We start from the raw sequence: 13,914 nt of genomic DNA, 5'->3' as shown, positions 1-13,914 counted from the left end.
CACATTGTTGAATGCTCAAATATGAAAAGGAAAAACCTAAGGCAAGACTTTTCCGTTTACATATTTATTTATTTATTTATCAAAGATGCTAAGCATCTAAGCATACTACACTACTAAGCATATTACTAAGCATACTAAGTATGCTCACTACACTATACTAAGCATACTATACTATATTAAGCATATTAGTATAGTGTAGTATCGTTTAGTGCAATAAACATACAGTTTTAGATAGGGATGTCTTATTATACCAGTCAGTCTCCTGCATGAAGACTGCACGTCAGTACTGATAGCAGAGTGCTATCAACACATACATTTCTGTTAAATCCTCTTTCATATACTGGTAATCTCCCATAGATCTGATTCTGAATGGCACTGGCTACTACTCCTATGTAACTATTACTCCCCAACTCATTTGAAAGTTGTTTATCTTGCACTTGCCAGTATCTATTTTCAGCATAGTGTTCTGAAATTCTCTACTTGCCGGTGTGACTGCAAATCAATTTAACTCTTTTGCTCTTTATCAATGCAGTTTGAGTTTTCTAAACACTGCATTCTCTGCTAAAGACAACTAATCTATCAGTGTCCCTTGTTTGTCATTTGTCCTACTGTTTTCAGCCTTTGTCTTCCTTTTTAAGTATAGAATCCTCTGTAACAGTAAGACTAAAATAGATTTTCTGTTCCCTAAGCTCATTTCAGACTTTCAAAAGTCTAATGGCAATTTTTTTGACAATTTGCTCAAGGGATGCCACAGTACATTATCTGCTTTGGCAATGGTTTGATATTGTTCGTCTGGTACCTTAATTACTTATTTCAGACATAGTATTAGGAACTTCAGTGGTGGTTGCAGTTTTTTAATATTTTATTTCCTATACTCCTTCCTTCAATATTTGCAAGTCTTATAGTCATTTCATCCCCATTTACACACACATGCTCTTTTACACAGGTAACAGGTCTTCTCCCTTTACACATTCACATTTAACCTAGTGTTGGGTATGCCTACCCTGATTGTGTTCTCTGTTAAGAGCTTAAATTACTGTTTCTGCAAAAACATATAATTCTTCTGGTAGTCATTACTCTTCTTGCATTCATACCTGAGATTGTACACCCTGGACTTAAAAAAAACTTAAGTTCCCTGTAAGTCAATTTTCTATTACTATCAAAACTGATTTTTTTCCTGTTATTTTAAAGTTAATACCAAAAACTTAGAAAAATGTCCCTTAAACTTTTGCAGCATTAATTATTCACTTGATAAGATTTGTTTTAAAAATACTTAGTTGGTTAACCTTCATTTATAAATTTTTGAGATATTATCAAAATATAGTGAAAAAAAGAATATAAAATTCTCAAGATAACCTAGTAATTTGTTGAGAGTACCGACCGATTGAAAACAGCAAAAGATGCTGTAACTGCTGTTCAACCAAGCAAGAAGATACCACTACAATGAAAGTCACTACTCAAGATTAAAGGACTGCAATGCATCATCCCCATATAGACGAACAAGTTCCAGAACACAGCTGAACATAGGAAAAATTCAGCACATGCCTTCCACTGCTGCCTACTTATCACATTTCTACTTCTTTTGGCAGAGAAAATTTTGAGAATACAACCTATGAACTCTATCAGCTGAAATTAAAGAAAAAAACAACCTACAAGGTTTTCAAAGAGTGAGGAGTTCAGTTTTGCTTTGTTTCACAGGGAGCAAGAGGCAGGAACAGGCAGGGGGGAAACCAAGGATTTCAAGTTTTGTTCCTCTTCACTCAGATTCTAAATGTCTTGACCATGCAACATTAGCTTCAAAACCCAGTGATGGGAAATAGCTGCTCCCACAGAGTACTTAAAACAACTAAGCTGGTAATTCCAGATTTGCACTGGTTTCTGCTCGTTTGAAAAGGGGCAAAACGGACACAGCATAAACAATTATATGATGTATCACTAAATTACGTCAGACTGAACCTCTGACAATCCCTCTCTGATAGGGGAGGAACTCCTGCACTAAGGTCCTGATGTGCCATTGTTCAAAGAGCAATACAGCCACAGTTAGTGTGCCTGAAGTTCTCACTTAGAAGAACAAGAAAACTACTTCCATTCAAACACTGCCTTACCATCTTTACGTTCACCATAATGAAAAGGGATTATCTGCTCCAGGAAAGCTTTACACAACCCTAAAACATCAAGTTCAACACCTGGCATATCAGGACTATCATTTATACTATCAACTCCCTGCTTTGTTCTGATTTGACCAAATATAGTTTGAATCTACTTAGAAAGAGATCCTTTTTTGCTATAGTAAACTTGTAAACAATTTTCAGTCAGAGAAAAAACACTACACAACACCTTCATTAGTCTGCATGAAATATCAGACACAGAAAGGCTCTTTCTTAAAATAGTAACAAATCATTAACTACTCCTTGAAAATAAATTGGAAAAAAAAAATAAAAAGGTCAAGTTTGTAATCAGCAAAATACAAGTATTGGGAGATCAGGTATTAGGAGCATTTTTCTTCTTTGTTATACATGCTTACCTTTGCAACTCCAGCCCTATGAGCACCTTGTGATTCCATGTGTGCTAAGTATTTGTTGAATTCCCTGAATTCATCCATCGAAGGCCTAAAAGTCATGATTTTGCAGCTTGGGTTTGGAGGACTATCTGAGGTAACAGCAGCCATTCTGGTTCAATTTCAATCTACCTGTTAAAAAAAATCATACACTGTTGAGAATAATCTGTAAAACCAATTCTGACATTCAACATACATGGTTTCAAACAGAAAAAAATTATCTACAATTATCTGCCCAGGCTAATATAAAAGGCACAAAAGAAATGCTTATGTTTTATCCTTACTCCTTTGAGAATACTCAGCCTTTAGCCAGCACAAACACTATTGTAAAAGACAAGCACACAGTTCAGTCCATACCTCTGCTTTTACAGCATGTTTCCAAGTTAATCTAGGATCTTCCTTGGTAGATCCATCTGCACATTCTCTGTCTAGAGAGTTATATTACACAGGCATAACCCAGAATAACAAAGCTACATGTTTAATAAAACATCACTATTTCCATTCAGTAAATGGAGAAAAACAATGTACTGTCTAGCAGTAGCCAAATGCCAGAGCACCCATTAGAATAATTTATTCATTTTTTGCTGCAAGATAAGGATTAGGAGGAGAGCAAAGTAGGCTCAAAACTTTAAAGGGTATAAAGAAAACTGTATTAACAGAACTAAAAGAAAAAATAGTAAGAAATTAGAAAAAACCTTCAGAACACTTCTCCTTCCCCCAACTCTTCTTTCTTTTCCTGCTTACAACATAAAGAGACAAATCTGGTATTTTCAGTCAGTTTACCACTTTTAAAATAATCTTTCTTCAGTTCACTCAGGGAGAGAAGTCTCTCCTGCCATGCTATGGAGACTTCTCCACAAGAAATAGTTCTCTCATTTAGTTCTTTTAATTTTCGTGAATTGCAGCCACCCAGAAATCCACAATCGTGAAGTTCTTCCCATGGTTTGGTAGTCTTCCCACAACTACCACCATGGGTCTCCTCAGTTTACTGGGTTGCAGTTTTAAGCATAAGCTGTTCTAGTATAGAACCAAAAGTTCTTTTATCTCTGGGAACAGAGGTTTTCTTCTCTCATCCTGGGGTGAGGTTTCTCATTTCTCTCATATCTCTGTTCAAGCTCCTCATTAGATCACAGCTACTTCAACATCTGTTTGCTTCAACACTGGTGCTCCTGCTCATGGCTCTAGTTAGAACGCTACATCCTCCCAAATGCATTCTATGAGTTACAGGGAAAAAAAATCTGTTTTATCAATTATATCTTCACCATAGCCTTACAAGAGAATTTCAGCCCAAGACTAAGGCATCTCCTCATTCTCCTCCCACGTGGGATTTGACTCCTTCTTCACTGACCTTGGTGACTCCACGTTATTTTCTTTACGTGTCTTCACCCTTTCCTTTTTCTCTCACTTGGGAGAGGATTGATGCCTTCAAGTTCAATCTGTGCACTAAAACAGTTAATATCTCACCCTGGCCTATAGATGGTTACGTGACCTCTGCCAGGCAGCAGTCATTCTGGCGGCATGGCTGTTTCCTGGCCCCTGCCACGTTCAATTACAGCTGTGGGGCTGCTTTTCTGCACAGGGCTGCAGAGCCACCTCTGTTCTCAGCTGCATGATTTTCTGCAGTGCCAGAAGGATGGCTGGGCAGCTCATGGCTGGAGCAGAGACTAGCTGGGCTCCACCTGAAGCTGAGCAGAGCGGGCCTGGCCCACCAGCCATGGCTGGAACTCAGCAGTAGTAGCAGAATCTCAGCTGAGCCATGCGGTGGGCCAACCTGGCCATGCGCAGGTGCCAGCCAGGCCAGCGCTGCAGCAGAGCAGGGCCCAGCCCAGCCAGGCCGCATGGGCCCCACAGCAGAGCAGGGCCCAGCCCAGCCAGGCCGCATGGGCCCCACAGCAGAGCAGGGCCCGGCCCGGCCAGTGTCCAGTAACCTGTTTGAAGGCCAGAAGCAAGAGAGTTTTTCCCAGGGCTTGTTCATCTTTAAGTGTGATTTCACAAAGGCATATTGAGCTCTCTTAAGTGGTTTAACGGCGTGTCAATATTCAAAACTAGCCAGCTGATTGGTTCTGCCAGGTCCAAAGGAAGCTCCTAAGGTCCTTACAGGGAATCACTTCCATAGCTGATGATTTTTTTTTCCTTAACTAACAACATTAAACCATGACAACCAATTATTCACTTCCCACTCACACTGCGAATACAGAGGAATAGCGCTTGGATTTTCTAGCTCTCACTATCAGCAGTTTAACAACAGGACTATATTCCTGCTCATTCTTTGAAAACTTCAACAAGAAAAAAAGCAAGAAAGCTATACACATAAAATCAGCATTTCCTCTGATTTCCATTTCTACATTAAGACTGACTAAAAGCAAAAGTTATTTCCATTTCATTCACCAGGATACAGTGCCCATGAAAGGACTGAACTTTAGGCAAGTGACAGATAAACATTACCTTCAGATCAAAAGGTGCTGCAATTCCCAAGTATAAATCACCATGTGCTATCTGCCATTCACAAAATTCTTCACCAACCTTACAAAAAACTGCTTTTTTGTAATTTCTTCCGACATGCTCTGATCAGATCTGTGGTTACCTCAACCCTTCATGCCAAACTGGCACTTAAATATCACACAGCTGATCACATTTCCCCCATCCATAATGAGATTGGAAGGAGAATCGGTGAAAAAGTAAAAATTCACGAGTTAAGAACAGCTTAATAATTAAAACTAAGTAAAAATTATTTTTATTTATTATTATCATAGAGAGAGAGAGAAAAAAAAGCCCAGGTGATAGATAATACAAACTGTCATCAGCCACCCTTCTGGGTAACTCATCCATGTTATATCCTGGGCATGCCATTCTGTGGTATTGAACAGCCCTTCGGCCAGTCTGGGTCATCTCCCTCACAGGTTTTTGTGCATCTCCTTACTGGAAGAATGCAAAACACTGAGAAGTCCCTGATTAAGATTCAGCACTATCTGGCAACAACCAAAACATCAGTGTGTTATCAGCATTATTCTCATGCTGAATCCCAAACACAGCCCCTACCAGCTAAAGACACAAGTTAGTATTAATTCTGCCAACTCATACGAGCACACAGTATCACGTCACCGGCATCACCTTTCTCTTTCCCATCACAGATGAAACACATTTCCAAAAGCATAACTTGATTTACCAATTAACTTGCAGTTACTATGTAAACACATGAAATTAAATTATCTATATAGAAAGTCAGTGTCAAAAGGGAACCTCTTACCAGCCATTTAATCCTCATTTTCTCTGTAGGTGAAGGACATAAGAAATCACAGTGCCTGTATTCATTCCTATAGGCTTCAAGCTCTCTCTTCTTTGGAATTAATTTTTTTAATGTGAAAGGATAAAAGTTTGAAATATTTCATATATTCCTTATGCAAAAGGGTAATGAGACAAAAAAAAATCGATATCTAAGTGGTTCAGCCATGAGAAAAGCTGCAGGATTATTTTTGCCAATGTCTGATTTCAAGCACCAGGCATAACAATTTATGCAATAATAACAAAGTTATCATTGCATAAATTACCATGATAAAAATTTCTGTTAACCAAAACCTCTCACCAAAATACACCAGTTTTAATGATAAGCTGCTCTAGAAGCAGTCACATACCAAATCAACTGAATATATCCTTGTGCTTTGACACAATGAAGAAATTCAGTTAATTTAAGGGTTGGTAATTGAGCTAATAAACTATGATTAACTCATACTGTCACAATCACACCTCGGCATTCTTGCCTGACTACCAGACTCTTAAAATCCTGTTTGTGAAGATACTCACAACATTATTCCCTTTTCTCTCTATCTAACTAAGTACACACTCAAGCATGTAACATACTACACTGTGAGGAACCTCAATCAGTATCACAAGCAGAATTAATAAATTTCAACTAATTATGAACACATGAGTAGAGTATTAGAAATGCTGAATTTTTGCCCAGCTTCATTGCAGTGTAAAAAAAACAAATCCTGCCCTTCACAGATCTTATTTCTACCATCTACCATCTATCTTAGGGTCCAGGCCCCTAAACAATGAGCATACAGACCAGAGAGCTGTATTACTTTCAGTAGAAATAAACTATTCAATCCATGCTCTTGTGTAACTTTCTATCTCAGTTAAAAACACCTTCTCATTATCTTACTGAGTAAAGCACAATGTTTGCAAGAACTCCTTAAGAATATTCAACCATATAACATCTTTCAATCAGGCGGCACAAAGATCATAAAGGCTATGAAGAATTTGCTATGCTAGAATTCCATTAGATGTTTCTACTAATTTTATGGTTTCTTAGTAACTCATCATCTTCTTTATAACTATTATCTATCAGTTGTAACTTCTTATCTGTTTTACAATTTCATTATTGCATTTCTTCATTACAGCACCAATCTGAAACAGTAGGCAAGAGGTAAGTACTGAGTTACAATGTCTAAATTTAACACCGAAAATAACACTATGCTACAAACTAATCAGAAAATGTTGGCCTTCCAATTCAATTCTATTAACTTCTAACACAACATGCAATTCTTTCAAGGACTTTGTGGAACTCCCGAGTCCTACATTCTTTCTCCAAACAATCCTACTTTTGGTATTTTTCTCACACACAAAAACTCAGTTATACCCTAGCCAAATCATTAGGACAAGAGAGCATAATATATACTCCAGTGTCATAGTTAAGAGGCTTCAGAGGCAGACAAAATCACAATTACTATGAGACCATTCTAACACAAAATCTTCACCGCAATCATACTATTGCTGACTTAATTATTGCACTTAGGTGTATATGTAACTACTTATTTTGTGATAAGCTGTACAATCTAAGAAATAAAACTTCCAGAGCTTTTATTGACTACTACACAATGAAAATGTCAAATTATTAGTAAATCCAAAGTTATAAAAACAAGGCAAACATGCCCAGGATGTACTTTATGAAATAGAGAGAAGAGTAATATGTATATAGGGAAATTTTACAGTTATTCTAAGTCCCTCATATCAGCATTGTAATCAGACATTTTCTGTCCCCTTGCATGACAGTACTGCAAGCTGAAAAAGATGCCCATAATTACCTAGAAAAACAAAGGGTAATGTGAAAAAATGTGAACAAACCTCACTCAAATTATCATGCATTAGTACTTTACGTAACATTGAAAGAAGCTTTTTAGCTAATCATGGGAAAGCTTTAGCCAAACAAGCCCGAGCTATGAACCTGATCCAATAAACTCCACAGCCTGTCCATAAACCTTCAATTTCTTATTGACCAAGTAGTCTGCCTACGTCTTAAAAATGTCTGATTAAACAATTCAGAATGTAAACAAAATACAAGCATGTGGTTTGTCCAAAGTTGCCAGCTAAACAGCTAAGTTATCTAGCCAGGAACTAGGTTCAAGAACCTGATCCTTCTTTTGAAAAGTTTATAGCCATTGCAAGGCCCTGTTAAAACCCTCAAATCATCAGCTAGGAGAACATTAATGCTATATTAGTCTTAATACTGCAGAAGTGAAAACATGAGGTCAGCAAAGTTCAATCATCCACATCTATGCCAGTATGTAGCCCAAGAAATCTGATGAACTAAAAATGCCAGAGTTCAACACTAGAAAAGCTCACATAGAGCAAGATGAAATCTCATTAATGCTACAATGGTTTACATAATCCAAGATGCAAACATATTTCACTGGTTATGATGACAGGAAAAGTGCTTTTTAAACAAATCCTGCAAAATCTAAAGTGCATGGCTTGTACAGACATAATAAACCTGATATTGAAGAACAGAAATGTACATTGCATGCTTGATAGCACATTTTAGTCCACATGTTTTTTGTTAATTACAAAATCTACGTAATTGTTTCTTCTGTATTCTAAGAAAAGGGAAGGACCTCTATACCCCATCACAGCCTTTACAAATTAGTACTAGGCAGCTACAATTTCCAGCCTGCACTGCCAAAACATTGAACTGCTTCTTTGTAATGTCCACATACTAGAAAAACAGCATGTGTTAATTTGCAGTTAGTTAAAAGGCACAAAAACCTGTAGCCTTCACTACATTAAACCAACTTATAGTATTACAATAGTGTCTCTCCACCTTAATATTATGCTCTGAAGGCTATACACTTCTTTTTGCTTCAAGTCTAAAATAAACTAACCAGTACTGTGAAGTCCATTCACCATCAGTGGGGAATCCAAACTTTCTGGCTCCAGACTACAAAAGACTTTACAAAATAGCTCTTCCTAAGATGCATCTCTTGACTGCCTGCTTAGGGCAGTCCCCTCTACTGAAAGCACTGTTGAAAAAAACGAAAAAGCACAGACTAATACATCTACTTTGCTATTCACAAAACTATTAGCTAACATGGAAAAGCAATAAATAACTATAAATAACTGCATCATAAAATAAATGTGTTCATATTTTGAAAGATAAGATTATTTTAACTCTGTGTTCTAATAAATAAAATTGCAATGTACACAGGCTTTACTCTACTATCAAAATTAAACAAATTACATAAAACAAACTCCAGCAGAAGAAAAAAGTATGAAGGAAGATGGGAAAAAAATCAAATCTCTTAACATCATCACTTCTCACAGATAAATTAAAACACACATTTTTTAACTTTTCTTCCAAATTTTCACCCACACTAAATATAGGACAACAAACATTTGACAAGAATTCATCCTGGGAACTTTTTTTCAGTAGATAACAACAAGGAAACAAACTCGTCCAGAGAAAGGCATGTACCGAAAGGCCCAGCTTTTTTTTTTTTTTTTTTTTGAGGCTGTTTTGCAAAATAACCATGTTTGAACCACCAGCTCTGCATAAGCAGGAAAGGAAAGAAGTAGTAGAAAATTGTGCCTTAATCTATATTAGTTTCAGCAGCAATTTTACTTAAAAGTAATAACTCTGTGAGTAGCTGTGAGTAGATTCATCAGTTTTAAGAAGTTGTTAGCATTCTGTAAGCAGGTACCATCCAACCCCTTGTACTGTTCAGCAAAGCAAATTCAAAAATCCAAAAATATTGCATTGGCGCACTTTCAGGCAACTGGAAACACAAAAGCACAGTTTGCATGTTCAACTGTTACTGGGCATGCAAATAGTTAATTCTCAGTGCAATTTGGGTTTGCATACTTATGTTTGAATTGTTCCTTTAATAATGGTAAATGTGCAAGCAATTATGTCTGCCTACTTTATGTTTCCAGCTTCAAAACAGATCCTATCCATCGGGAATTCCAAATCTGTTACTTAGGTTATTTGATTGTATTAACAGTGAAAATAAATACATGGAACATAATGCTTTGTATTTGTGATATGAGGCCAAATCTCATGGTTAGGTATGAATTCCTCAGATATCCACCATCATCAGAAAGACTCAAGTTTATAAATGTTAGGAGTATTGAAGATTTTAAAAGATTCTACAAACTTACGAAACCAAGAATCTAGGTAGACAACCATACTCTGAAGATCCTGAAACCACCTCTATTTTACCACAAAGATCTGAATAGTTTGCAAGCTTCATTACAAGCTTAAATTTCTGTCTGGTACTACCCTACAGCAACAATGTTTCAAAATTATAAATTGGTTTAACTTGAGCCCATAAATTTTGAACAGAAAAATGACCTGAATTCATTCCTAGATATTCTTCTCCCACACCAGGCTCACAGCATGAAAAACATCTTGAAATAAGTGATCTGGGACAAAGGGCAAGGGAAAAAAAATTACAGAAAAAGTATTTTTCTCATTTTTATCTGCTACCCATGACTCAAGAGTTTCTACTTTTTATTATTAAAACACGGGTATGAAATCCATAGTCCTAAATAAAAGCAGCATGTAACAGCCTCCAGCAATGGCAAAAGCAAGTTATCAAGAACCTAACTAGTCTCCACATCTTCATGATTGCTAACAGCAGGTATCTAGATATACGTAAGTGTTGGGGTAGATTATAATACATGTTCTCAGAACACCACCTCATTCTTCAGCAATGTATATACCAAGGAATCCTTAAACAAAGAGGATATTACTACATTTTGCAAAGTGTGATGATTTTTTTCCCCATGATTTTGAACTTTTGTAAGCCTTTAATATCCAAAACATTTCATGATGATGCATTCTACAATCAACAACATGCTAAGTGATATATCTTCCTCTGTGTATGTTGAATATTTCACATTTTAGTTTCATCTCATAGCTCATGTGCATTCTGAGAGTAACTATGTAACTGCTCTTATCTACCTTCAGACCATACAGGTCTTACAGATCCTCACCATGGTCTCACACTGTCTTTCTCCTAAGCTGAAAACTTCTAGTCTCACCACAGAAAATCCATTCCATATTTCTGATCATCTGGATCTCTACCGTTCCAGTAAATTACTTTTAGTCAAGGGAAAAGAATATCCAAGCTGAAAGCACTATTTTAGATGCAAGTAAACCATCAACTGACACAATGGTGTAACATTTTCAAATCTGGGTGTAGCCCTTAAAAAGTCCAGACAGTGGTTTGGCCTAACTCTCAGTTTTCAAAAAGCTAATTTACAAGTACCTAAAATTTCAGAAAAATATTCATTGCTAATGCAGCCTATAATATTGCTAAGGATAGATGTGAACTCCTTCCCAATTAAGCACTTTTTAAAGCACAGTTTTAGTAGGTCTGTCATTTCTGCCTATTTGGCATTTAATTAACTCCTCTAACAAGTCTCCTCCCGAAAGATACCCCTACAGCTCTTATAACCCTTACAGGTTATGTGCAGAACCAGGAGATTAACTCAGGTGTCCTTGTGTGTACCTTCCAACTCAGGACATTCTATGACTTCACAAGTCTTTAAAATCAAAACATATATCTTTTTTTCAGGGATATGCTACAGCAACTGTGATAATAATTTTCAATTTTAAAACAAGCACTGACCGAAGACTTTTCTCTCATATACTTTATTCCAGCTCTGATCCAACAGCTATTTAACTATGTCCACATATCTGAGTGATACATATTGTTTCCTGGGTCAATCCCTAGAAAGGAAAATGCTAACACCAACACCACTCCAAACCTAAGCTGGAGAAAAAAAACAGCATGAGGGTCAGTAGTTCAACTTACTCTCATTTCAACTACTGAAGCAGGAATCATGTTTGTGTTTTCCATCTTCTTGTGTTTGGAAAATACTTCTGTGAAGCAATGCCACCAGCTACTTATGACAGTACAAGCAAAAATAAAGGTAAAGCCCTAGACCAATTTTATCCCATAGACACAAAAAAACCCCCACGGCATTAGGCGTCACTAAGTTTCTTTCTTGTGGAAAAAGTGATTCTGCTTAAAAGGTTCTGGTTTAGTAGCCACTAAATAATAACTTCAGTTCCTATAGTTGGTAATTCTCAGCAAAGAATCATAAAGCTGCACTTCAAAAAGTAAAATATAAATGCCGTTTATTCTCTGACGTAGTATAATTTTTTTAAACAACACACGGACACAGGAGTATTTTTCCTAATATAGTTAACCTATGAGAAATAATATTTCCCACACACTTACCACTCACTTTCTCAGCTAAAATCAGAGGAGAGTAACCTCATCAAGAGAAGACTAGTACCATGACAGAGAGATCTGATCCCACAACCAGCTTCGAAAGCGTTTTACAACCACGGACAGATGTGGAACAGGCGCTTAATTCGGTTCTTTACTCAACACACAACCCTGAAGTCTTAGCTACATGCAGGAACGAACGAGCTGCACCAAAAAGAGACTACCTGGAAAGCCCGCAACAATTTCATCAAATCCCTGACAGACATGAAGAGAGAAAAAGGTCTATTTCACTCCGTCCACGCACTTCGACCACGCGGAGAACCCGCCCGACCTCCCGGAGAGCTCCCACGGCAGTCCCGACCCAGAACAGCCGGCGGCGAGCAGGAACGCCAGATCCACTTTTCCCACTGCTGCCGGTTTCGCTTCCCCACCTCGGTCGCAGCCGCCACCCTCTCGTCCGCGGCGCGGAGCCCCCGCTCCCATCCGCTGCCGGCGCGGGGGCTGCCGCGGGACCCGTCGCGCCTGCGGGAGCTGCCCGGCGGCACTTGGGCCGCTCCGCCCCGCGCCCCGGAACCGGGCCCGCCCGGCGATGCCCCGCCGCCGGGACCCGCTGCGCACCCCCGCTCCGACCTGGCCCGACGCACTTCGGCCGCCCCGCCGCCTCCCCCGCTCGCCCCCAGCCCCATACCTCCGCGCCGCACACTCGCGGCCGCCGCCTGGGCCAGCTCGGCGCTGCCTCCGCACCTGTCCGGGAGAGGCTCCAGCGGGCAGGCGCGGCCGGAGGAAGGGATGAGGGGCGGAGCGGCGTGGGACGGGAGGGGACAGGACGGGACTGGGCAGGGCAGAGCACGGCAGAGGCAGGGGCAGGGGCAGGGGCAGGGGCAGGGGCAGGGGCAGGGACAGGGACAGGGACAGGGACAGGGACAGGGACAGGCCTGTTCCCTGCCGCCGCCGGGTCCCCCGTTTCCTCGAGGCTGCCGCTGCCCTGCCGTGCCCGCACGGCAGGCACCTCGCTCCCGGATTTCAGATGACAGCTGCTGGATGCGCACGCGCGCTCGCAGGGGGCAGCGCACGTGACCCAGGGAGCGGCGCCCGGCGCGTCACGTGCCGGGAGGGGGGGGCGGCGCTTCCGGGCGGGGCAGCGGCGCTGTGGGAAGGCGGAGCGGGCGCCGCGGGTCAGGGCGGCCTGGCAGCATTCTGGCAGCCTTCTGGCAGCATTCTGGCAGCCTTCTGGCAGCCTTCTGGCAGCCTTCTGGCAGCCTTGTCGGGCGGACCCGCCGCTCCTGCGGCCGGAAAGGGCCTGCCCGCTTCTCTGGGCCCGGCCCGTGAGCAGCCGGTGCGCCCAGCCGGACGCACCCGGGGAATATGCCAGCGCAAAGCTTAGAGCGTAGTCGGTCTGTTAGAGAATCACAGGTTGGAAAAAACTTTTTGAGGCCGTCGAGTCTAACCTATCACCGAACACCACCAAGTCAGCCAGAGCGTGGCACTGAGTGCCAGATGTTTTCTTAATCACCTCCGGGGGCGGTGACTCCATCACCTTCCTCGGAAACCGATTCCACTAATAACCCTTTTTGTGAAAAAGTCCCTCTACACTTAGGCGAATTGGCAGGACCTTTCAGGTCCGTGGGAATAGTGGATCTCTCAGAACAAGCTGCAAGGTCGACATGGTTACACTAATCAATCTGTATGCCATAGTGTCCCCTATCAATCAGTACTGCTGTACAAATGTGATTTTGTATGCAAAAGTTTAATATTGCTTTTGGTGGCAAAGGCCCATAGTGATCAATGCGGTGTCTTTCCGTTCTGAAGTGCCATGGCGCAGTATAATTTTGACTGTTTCAGATG

General features: G+C 40.3%; 1 protein-coding gene across 4 annotated transcripts in view; it reads right to left on the bottom strand.

Annotated features, from left to right (window-relative positions):
• The window catches only part of KDM4C (lysine demethylase 4C), a 251,585-nt gene extending 238,521 nt beyond the window's left edge, over positions 1 to 13,064 (bottom strand). The window contains exons 1-2 of one of the 4 annotated variants that reach the window (XR_010031030.1): positions 12,758 to 13,064; positions 2,525 to 2,689 (exon numbers count right to left, since the gene is read on the bottom strand). Coding sequence is in view for 3 of the 4 variants with exons in the window: in XM_063179663.1 (XP_063035733.1) it covers positions 2,525 to 2,668 (144 nt within the window). In the remaining variant the exon portion in view is untranslated. Of the gene's footprint in view, positions 1 to 2,524; positions 2,690 to 2,914; positions 2,932 to 12,757 lie in introns of those variants that run through there. The other 3 variants (XM_063179663.1, XM_063179660.1, XM_063179661.1) reach the window with 3 other exon arrangements.
• Between the last annotated feature and the right edge of the window lie 850 nt (positions 13,065 to 13,914).

Source organism: Melospiza melodia, chromosome Z (assembly GCF_035770615.1).
Source record: "Melospiza melodia melodia isolate bMelMel2 chromosome Z, bMelMel2.pri, whole genome shotgun sequence".
In the NCBI taxonomy this organism is placed as follows: Eukaryota; Metazoa; Chordata; class Aves; order Passeriformes; family Passerellidae; genus Melospiza; species Melospiza melodia.
Note: the sequence above shows the minus strand (reverse complement) of the source record. Positions and strands in the feature narration are given on the sequence as shown.